At 43.1% G+C, this 10588-nt stretch overlaps 1 protein-coding gene across 1 annotated transcript in view; it reads right to left on the bottom strand.

Moving 5' to 3' along the window:
• Nucleotides 1–10224, bottom strand: part of ncf1 (neutrophil cytosolic factor 1) — a 77126-nt gene extending 66902 nt beyond the window's left edge. The window contains exons 1-2 of the mRNA XM_060848371.1: nt 9935–10224; nt 3102–3182 (exon numbers count right to left, since the gene is read on the bottom strand). Coding sequence (XP_060704354.1) covers nt 3102–3182; nt 9935–10006 — 153 coding nt within the window. The 5' untranslated portion in view covers nt 10007–10224. The remainder of the gene's footprint in view (nt 1–3101; nt 3183–9934) is intronic.
• Between the last annotated feature and the right edge of the window lie 364 nt (nt 10225–10588).

Raw genomic sequence — 10588 nt, forward strand, 5'->3', positions numbered from 1 at the left:
ACCATATTCAGTGTGAGCAAGTGCGAAGACATTCAGACTTAACAAGGCTAAAACAGATCTCTTTCTGAATGGTGAAACGTTAGAAACAGTGGAGACCCATAAAGTAATTGGAGTCCAGCTAAATAACTCAGTAAAATGCCACAAATGGATTCAGAAAATAATTAGGAAGGCCAATGGAATGGCTACATACCTAAAGGAACAGTAACAGTTCAGCTACACAAATCCCAGTTGGAGTTACTGTCAGGAGTTGTGGCTACCACACCTCAGGAGGTTGGTCTTGGCCTTGAAGGGGAGCAGTGTTTATTCAAATGATAAGAAGACTCCACAGGGTCAAATTATGAGGAAAGGTTAAACAGGCTAGATATATATGCCGTGGAGTTTAGAAGGTTAAGTGACTCTTTCTTTGAAGTCTCAGGAGCCTTGAAGAGTTCCAAGGTCAATATGTTCCTGTGAGGGTGAGGAGAAAGGTTAGCAGGAATAGGGAACCCTGGATGACAAGAGATATTGAGGCACTGATCGGAAAAAAGGAAGCATGGCTCTGGTACACGCAGTTCGGATCAAGGGAGTCCCTGGAGGTACATAGGGGTTACAGGAGTTTACTGAAGAAGGAAATCAGGAGGGCAAAAAGGGGGCATGAGGTAGCCTTGGCTGAGAAGATTAGGATGAATCCAAAGAGGTTCAATCAGTATTTTAAAGGAAAAAGAATAACTAGAGAGAGAGAGTATAGGGCCCCTCGAGGACCAAAGTGTACATGTGTGTTTGGAACTGCAGGAGATGGGTGAGGTCCTCAATGAATATTTCTCCAGCGTGTTTACCATGGAGAAAGGCATGAAGATTTGGGAACTTGGGGAAGTTAGTGGTAGTATCAGAGTAGAGGAGGTGTTGGATTAATTATAATGTATGAAGGTGGATAAATCTGGTAGTCCTGACCAGATATATCCCAAGAATACTGCAAGAGGCTGGAGAAGAACTTGCAGGGGCCCTAGCTGATATATTTGCATCATGGTTGGCTGCGGGTGAGGCCCTGGAAGACTGGAGGGTAGCGAATGTTGTGCCCTTATTCAAGAAGGGCTGTAAAGAAAAACCTGGAAACTGTAGACCAGTGAGCTTCACACCTGTGGGAGGTAAGTTTCTTGAGAAGGTTCATTTGGAAAGACAGGGTTTGATTAGGAATAGAGCATGGGAGATCATGCCTCACAAATTTGTTAGATGAAGTGACCAGGAAGATTGATGAGGGCAGGGCAGTGGATGTTGTCTATATGGATTTCATTTAGACCTTTAATAAGGTTCTACATTGAAGGCTGCTCTGGAAGGTTAGATCGCATGGAATTCGGGGGAGATGGGAAATTGAATACATGATTGGCTTGATGTAGGAAGCAGAGGGTAATAGTGGAAGGATGCTTGTTGGACTGGAGGCCTGTGGTGGTATACCTCTAGTAGTGTACCTCAGGGCTCGGTGCTGGGCCTATTACTGCTTATTATCTGCATCAATGATTTGGATGAGAATGTACAAGGCATGATTAGTAAGTTTACAGATGACACTAAAATAGACGGCATCGTGGACAGTGAGGAAGGTTATCAGAAATTGCAGCAGGACCTTGATCAGTTGGGGAGTGAGCTGAGAAATGGCAAATGGAGGTTAATATAGATAGGTGTGAGGTCTTACATTTTGTAAAGTCAAATCAAGATAAGAGTTTCATGGTGAATGGTGGGGCCTTAAGGAGTGTAGTGGAACAGAGGGACCTTGGAGTTCAGGTGCATGGTTTTCTGCATGGTGGATAGTCACTGCTAGACAGGACAGTAAAGAAGCTTTTGGCACACTGGCCTTCATCAGTCAGGGCCCCGAGTTGTGAAATTGAGAAGTTATGTTGCAGTTGTACAGGACATTGGCGAGGTTGCACTTGGAGTATTATGTTCAGTTTTGGTCACCTTGCTATCGGAAGGATGTTATTAAACTGGAAAGAGTGCAGAACAAATTTACAAGGACGTTGCCAGTACTCAAGAGTCTGAGTTATAGGGAGAGGTTGGACAAGCTAGGACCTTTGTTTTTAAACAGTTTAGGAAACTGAGGGGGGATCTTATTGACATGTATAAGAACATGAGAGACATAGATAGAGTGAGTGCACTCAGTCTTTTTCCCAGGATTGGGGAATTGAGGTTAGAGGGGAAAGAATAAAAGGGAACCTGAGGGGCAATGTTTTTACACAGAGGGTGGTATGCATAAGGGATAAGCTGCCAGTGGAAGTGGTCGAGATGGGTACATTCACAACATTTAAAAGGCATTTGGACAAATACATGGATAGGAAAGGTTTAGAAGGATATGGGGCAAGTGCAGGGAAATGGGGTTAGTGTTGATGGACATTCTGGTCGGCATGGACCAGTTTGGGCCAAAGGGCCTGTCTCTGTGCTGTAGGTCTCTATGACTCTATGACCCTTCAAGTTGTTAACAAATGGAGATTAGACGTGAGAGTGTGGTGCTGGAAAAGCACCGCAGGTCAGGCAGCATCTGAGGAGCAGGAGATTCGACCCTTCAGGCAAAAGGCCTTCTCCTAACAGATGGAGATAACCTATTTCCAACACTGGGGAACCTAGGGCCATGGAGCATCAAACCTTTCAGGAATGAAACTAGGGAACACTCACCACAGGAAGTGGTGGGAGTTCAGGATTCTCTGTCACAAAGCACAACTAATGTGAGATCAATGGCAAATTTGAAATTTGTGTATTCAAGGAGTCAGGTCATGGGCTATCCACATTCAGATTGAATCTGAAGGACCTTTTCTTATTCCTATGTCCCTAAAGTCCCCATTCAACAAACTTCCAGTGGCTAAACGAGCTGGCAATTTTTAATTTTCTAATTTTGAGCTTCAGCTGTCCAAGGCAATGGGGCAGTCAGTGATAGAAAACAGAACTCTCCTGTGGGTTCAATACACAAGTATTCTAAAATAAGTTCAGTCAGATCTCAACTCTTGATCAGTGAGGTTTTGCCAAGGTCAATTTCATGCTATATTTGTCTTGTTGTATTAAAGAGTCTATAACTCTTAAACACAGTCACTTCTCAACTTCATCATTCCAGGATCAATGACACAGAATGAAAAACTTACATGAAAATCATAGATTTCAGAGAACCTCCTATAGATGAGCTTTTCCGTCAAGTCACTCCATTTCACCATCAGCATGTAAACCTAAAACAGAAAGGGAATGGTCAGTTCTGCAGGAAGGGGCACCTCCTAATAGTTCTCTGCTTACTCACTAACTACAGCATTCACATTTTACGTTGACTCAACATGAAAGGACTTGTCAAGTATTAGGTAATAACTGCCTACAGTGTACTGTATACCACGTAGTCCTCTACATCCACCACTGGCTCATCACAATGACACCCACTCCAGCACAATAGGCTTTGGATGCTATTTCACACTTCACCATGAGGTAAATGACAGGTAACAATGATATAACAAGACAGACCACATGGAATGTGCTAACTACTTGACCAACAGACAGCCCTCTATTGGTCCAGTATACCTGTATTTTCTTTATCATAACCTGCTAAAATAACTGTCCAGCCTTTTAAATTTTTGTTTCTTTTCTTTGAAGCCTGGATTTCTTCCAGCTGCTGATTCAGAGGCTGTTGGTTTCCTCCATCCCTTCACTACAACATCGCTGTCAGCATTTACTGCTGAAAGGACTAGCTCATGAGGAGCTCCTCATTGTCTCTGTCATGTATCTCCACCTAACTTTCCTGGTGTGGCATTTGTTTCCAGCATTGCATTGAGCTTAAGCTGATGTTTCTGTAGGCTAGATTTATTTCACTCACAAATTGCACAGATATTCCTGTAAGCCAGTAATATTCTTCTTGGATTGATGATACAAAGCTTGTAGTCCATCCTGCTTTGATTCTCTCTCATGTTGCTCTTCATTCATCCTGTGAGCCAGCAGAGGTTTCCCCTAGGCACAATCTTAGGTTGGACCAGGGAAGGGGATGGGAGACTGGTGAGGAGGGAGAGGGGGAAGACTGTGGTCAGGGAATGGAGTGGGAGAGACTGTTGGCAGAGAAGGGGGAGAGAGAGACCTTGGTGGGGGGATTGGTCTGAGAGGGGGTGATTATGGTCAGGGACAGAGAAGAAGCAAATGTGGTAGGGATGGGGAAAGGTGGGGGAGGGGGGGGGGCAGAGAAGACTGTTGTCAGGGAATGAGAGGGCAGGACCGGTGGGGATAGGGGGGCAGTATGGGGAGACTTGTAAACCACTCCCTCTAATGCAAAGCTGTGGGCCTTTGGCTCACGAGAGGCACATGGTCTTGGACTTGGATGCAGGATTCAATCCCATCTCCAGTTAGTTACAGGAAATGGAGAGAGTCTCCTTTAAGCCCCAACACCAAATTTAGTTCTGAAGAAGGGTCACTGGATGGGAAACCTTACCTCTGCTTTACCTCCACAAATATTGCCTGACCTGCTGAGTTTTTCTAGCATTTTCTGATTTTGTTTCTGAATTCCAGGCTGATAAGAAGCAAGTGGGCCCCTTCATCTTTATGTAACATGAGAGCGGAGGACACAAAGAGCCCAAACATCACGAAGCTGGGATATATAACTGCACTGACATCAAGTCACAATAAAAATGAAGAGAAATTAAAGTAAAACAAGGAAGTATTTACAATATTTACACAGATTGAAGTCTGTGGTTTGTACTGGGTTGAGTCTGCTCTTTCTTCCCCATTAGCCCTCCTGTCCCAAAGATAGGGCGGCGCGGTGGCTCGGTGGTTAGCAATGCTGCTTCACAGCATCTGTACATTCAGGACAAAAGGGTAACGAGGGAGAGAATACGGCCCCTCAAAGATCAGCAAGGCAGCCTACGTATGAGCCACAGGAGATGGGGGAGATACGAAACGAGTATTTTGCATCAGTATTTCTGTGGAGAAGGATATGGAAGATACAGAATGGAGGGAAATAGGTGGTGGCAGCTTGAAAAATGTCCATATCACAGAGGAGGAGTTGTTGGATGTCTTGAAAGGCATAAAAATGGATAAATCCCCAGGATCTGATCAGATGTACCCCAGAACTCTGTGGGAACCCAGGGAAGTGATTGCTGGGCCCCTTTCTAAGATATTTGTAACATGGATAGTGACAGGTGAGGTGCCGGAAGGCTGGAGGTTGGCTAACGTGATGCCACTATTTAAGAAAGGTGGTAAAGACAAGCCAGGGAATTACAGACCAATGAGCCTGGTCAGTGGGGGGCAAGTTGTTGGAAGGAATCCTGAGGTATAGGATGTACATTTATTTGCAAAGGCAAGGACTGATTGGGGACAGTTGGCACGATTTTGTGCGTGGGAAATCATGCCTCACGAACTTGATTGAATTTTTTGAAGAAGTAACAAAGAGGATCGATGAGGATAGAGTGGTAGATGTGATTTACATGAACTTCGACAAGGTTCCCCATGGGAAACTGGTTAGCAAGGTTAGATCTCATGGAATACAGAGAGAACTAGCCATTTGGATACAGAACTGGCTTAAAGTTAGAAGACAGAGGGTGGTGGTGGAGAGTTGATTTTCAGATTGGAGGCCTGTGACCAGTGGAGCGCCACAAGGATCAGTGCTGAGTTCACTACTTTTCATCATTTATATGAATAATTTGAATGGGAACATAGGAGGTATAGTTAGTAAGTTTGCAGATAACACCAAAATTGGAGGTGTAGTGGACAGCTAAAAGGTTACCTCGGATTACAATGGGATCTTAATCAGGTGGGCCACTGGGCTGAGGGGTGGCACATGGAGTTTAATTTAGATAAATGCAAAGTGCTGCATTTTGGGAAAGCAAATCAGAGCAGGACTTGTACATGTAATGGTAAGGTCCTAGGGAGTGTTGTTGAACAAAGAGACCTTAGAGTGCAGGTTCATAGCTCCTTGAAAGAAGAATCTCAGGTAGATAGGATAGTGAAGGAAGCATTTGGGTTGAGCTTCGGCGGGTTGGTGTGGACTTATTGGGCCGAAGGGCCTGTTTCCACACTGTAAGTAATCTAATCTAAAGGGTTCAGAAAATATTTACAAGGATGCTGCCAGGGTTGGAGGATTTGAGCTATAGGGAGAGGCTGAATAGGCTAGAGCTGTTTTCTCTGGAGTGTCAGAGGCTGAGGGGTGACATTACAGACGTTTACAAAATCATGAGGGGCATGGATAGGATAAATAGACAAGGTGGGTGAGTACAGAACTAGAGGGCAGAGGTTTTGAGTGAGAGAGGAAAGATATAAAAGGGATCTAAGGGGCAACGTTTTCATGCAGAGGGTGGTACGTGTGTGGAATGAGCTGCCAAAGGAAGTGGTGGAGGCTGGCAGCATTTAAAATGCATCTGGATGGATATATGACTGGGAAAGGTTTAGAGGGATATGGGCCAAATGCTGGCAAATGGGACTAGATTAGGTTCGGATATCTGATCGGCATGGATGAGTTGGACCGAAAGGTCGGTTTCTGTGCTGTACTCGCCTATGACTTTTGGGTGATGTGTGATGTTTAGCTTTGTCCACCCTAGTCCAACAAAGGCAACTCCACATCATTACTGACACACACCAGGATTCTGAGCGGCTTGACAGGGCAAATGTTGAAAAATGTTTTTCCAAGTGAGGGATATAGTTGCAGGATAATGGATACTCACTTAAAACTGAAATGAGAGGGAATTTCTTCTCCCAAAGGCTAGTCATTGTCTGGAATTCCGTAATCCAGAGATTGTGGAGGATCAATCAGTTGATCACTGAGTATTTATAGATTTTTGAAATAGAGGGGAGTTGAGGATTATGAGGAACTGGCACATGAAAGGAGTTAGGCCTGGGTAAGATTAGTCATGATCTTATAAAATGGTAGAGCAGGCTTGAGGTGCTGAAAAGCCTACACTTGCTGCTATTTCTTATGTCCTTTTGCCTCACTATCACAAACTGCTGCTGGAGGCCCAGATACACTTACCTGATGAAGTGTGGAACTCTACAAAATTCTCCCATCATATAGGATAAAATGATTCTGTTGGCTGCCGGAAGATTGTTATAGGCAGGAGGGTGGAAGAACACAACAAGCCAGGCAGCATCAGAAGGTGTAAAAGTTGACGTTTCAGGTCTAACCCTTCTTCAGGACTGGGTAAGGATTGTCATATGCAGGGAAGGAGTGTTTAGGTCATAGGGTATTATCCTATTAATCAGGCTATAAATCCTTTCACTAACTGAACAGCAATCTTCAGAGATGTACTACAGTAAAACAAACAGGCTAATCGAATTCTTTACATTTAATGAATAATGAGAGTTCAGGCAGGAATGTTCCCTCCCAGTCAGGGAGAACTTCAGCTTTGGGTCTTCGGGTGACCGTCCACTAAGGCGGACTTCGGGATAGGCATAACATAAAGTAGCCAAGCAGAGGGTGATAGTTAAGTTCGGTACCCGTGAGGGTGGTCACAACCGAGACCTTGGGTTCATGTCACACTACAGGTGACCCCACTATACACTATGCACTCTCTCTCTCACACACACACACACACACACACACACACACACACTTACATACTCACACACTCATGCAGACCCTCTCTCATACACACACACCAACGCACACATCCTCTCACAGGCTTATACTCCATGACATTCACACACACACTTTATCAAGCTTTCATACATGCAAACACACACTCTCTCACGTGCAATCACACTCACATGCACACACTCATTCTCTCTGTCTGTCTGTCTCTCTCTCTCACATACACGCGCACACATACAAGTCTGTGGGGTGAATTTGTATTTGCAGATACATGTCATTTTGCTCAAAAAATGCACAATCTGTGGGCTGTCAATAGAGGTAATATTTTATAAATTCAACTTTGGAAATAGAACCAGTCTGACTCAAGATTGGGATACAGATAGACTCTAACCTCACACCTTTAATGCATTGTCTGAGCAGAGATGTCACCTTTTGATATGAAATCTTAAGTTATCTCGAGAAATTGACTTAAAAGAAGTTCTGGGATTTACATATTAATGAATCAAAACCTGCATTCTAAAAGATGAAAGATTTAACAATCCAGGTTTGTTCAATATATCGCTGTATAACACTGTAACCGTTTGCTATAATTTCTGTGTCTTATGATTTTATACTCCACAACCACCTGATGAAGGAGCAGCACTCCAAAAGTTTGTACTTGCAAATAAACCTGTTGGACTATATCCTGGTGTTGTGATTTTTAACTTTGTCCACCCCAGACCTACACTGGCTCCTCCACACCAACATTACCTATTGTAGCCACTTACACTCTCCATTAACAGCTCTTCACACTCCTTTGTCTGTCCAACTGTTCTTCTCTCCCTTTGGGCTTCATCCCCACTTATTGATTACCCCTTAACACCTCTGCCCACCCTATCTTCTGTATATAAACCAACATTTTCCTAGCTACCATTAGTTCTGGGGAGGGGTCATCAGAATGGAAACACTAACTCTGATTTGTCTTTACAGATGCTGCCAGACCTGCTGAGCTTTTCCAGCAACTTATGTTATTACACACCTATGCAGGATGAGATTTCAACACAGGCCTCCTGAACCATAGGTAGGAACACTACCACAAGAGAGATCCTCTAGAATTCAAATGTAATCATTTGCAATGGCACGATTCAAATCTGGGATCCAGAAAATTTTCTGGGTCTCTGGATTAATAGTCTAGTGAAAATGTCACTACACCATTGATTCCAAGTTAAGACTTTACAGTACAATTGAAATGGTTAACAGCGTACTGGTTTTCAAAAGACATAGTTATTGACCATTTCCACGTCAGTGAAATGGCAAGAATGGACATAAGTTCAACATATTTCACAAAAGGACTTAGTCAGGGGATTAGAAACATTTCTTAATTGAGAGAATGGTTTGAATTTCTGCCTAAATTCAAGCTAAACAGTTAAGGAATGAAATTATGGAAGTAATTTTACACATCAAAGGAACAGGAAGTCTATAGTAATTTTCCCAAATTGCCATTTCCACAAGTAAGATCAGCAGATTTTTGTCAATGAAGCTGAATGGAATTGAGGTGGAATATTGAGGGGCTGCATAGATTCCTCCCTTTGTGCTTGACTCTCGATCACAAAACACCACTGGAAAAGAAACTATCAGTATTTATAAGAAAGTAGATTGACTGTTTAAATAGAATGTTAATGGTTGTCGGGAGAAACAGGAGAATGGGTTTGGACCGGGTGAGATATTAAAGCATGGGGTATGGGAGTAGGCAAGTAGGATTAGACAGGATGGGATATTAAAGGCTACATGGAGTGAGGAGGAGAGAGGGATTAGACAGGATGGGATATTAAAGGGTGTGGGCAGTGATATAAAGAGTGGGATTAGGTTGAGTAGGTTGTTGAAGGGTGCATGAGTGAGAGGGAGGGAGGGATTAGGCTGAGTGGGATATTAAAGGGAATGGAGAATGAGAGGGAGAGTGGGATTAGACTGGGTAAGATATTAAAAGGTGCACAGTGAGAGGGGGAGAGTAGGATTAGGCTAGGTGGGATACTAAAGAGATGGGCAGTGAGGGCAAGAGAGGGCTTACATTACTGCATCAGGTGGATGACAAATACATTTATAAAATTGATAAGACGTTTTACATTTTCACTACTTTAATCTTCAATATTCAAAGAACAAAATATTATTTAAGAATATGTTGACTATATAAATGTTTTTATTACATTTATTCCCAAGTGCTGTGTGATTGCACTCCTCCCACTTCCTTAAGAATGCTACACTTCCTAATCTCTTAAAAAAAACTTTGTCTTGGGTTTGGCCCTGACAATATTACATTTGTGTTCACATTTGTCATCAAGCTGTTTAATTGTATAATTGCTGCAACAAATAGTCTCTCAAAGCTCATCAGCACATCAACTGCTCTTCTGAAACATGCTGCTCGTTTCTAATTCATGTGACACTGCTACTCACGTAATGTTGGTTTGGGACAAATCTTTTCTCAAATCCTAGAACCTCGATGTGTCTGATGTAAAGCCCTTCCATCTTAGGTTGATAATAAAGTTGTCAATCTTCTCCAAAGGGGTGTGAAGTTTTCTTCCACTCTTCAGTCTACACAACGAGCTGTCGCTGGGGGCTTTCCTGAACCTGACTGATTAGTTAGTTTGTCTTCCTCATCTCTTCCTTCTCTCATTTCTCACTTCTGGTTTGCATTAAATGGCTTTAGTAATCTTAGGTTTTTTCCAACAGACATCAGCTCTCTATGAACTGTCTACGTGACTCAGAGAGTTACTCCCAGCAGCATTTACTGGTAATGCTCTAGAGAAGTGAAAGTAGATATAATTAGATTCTGGTTACATGAAGCAAGAACTTAGCAAATCTATTTTGCCTATTCATTTATTTTGAAAAGTTAACCGGTAAAGAATGCCGAGCTTGGATCAGGCCTCTGGTTACTAACCTTGGAAAGAGAGTCTCCAGTTCTACCTGAAATAACTCCACAGAAACTGGTGTCCCATGACCAACTCACCCTTTACTTACACGTGGAGAGTCCTTAATGCTGATCCATCTCCCTCAGAACCAGCCTTCAGAATCAGCAGGGTGTCTGTCACTACTTATTTAACCCATTTT

Source organism: Hemiscyllium ocellatum, chromosome 31 (assembly GCF_020745735.1).
Source record: "Hemiscyllium ocellatum isolate sHemOce1 chromosome 31, sHemOce1.pat.X.cur, whole genome shotgun sequence".
Classification (NCBI taxonomy): domain Eukaryota; kingdom Metazoa; phylum Chordata; class Chondrichthyes; order Orectolobiformes; family Hemiscylliidae; genus Hemiscyllium; species Hemiscyllium ocellatum.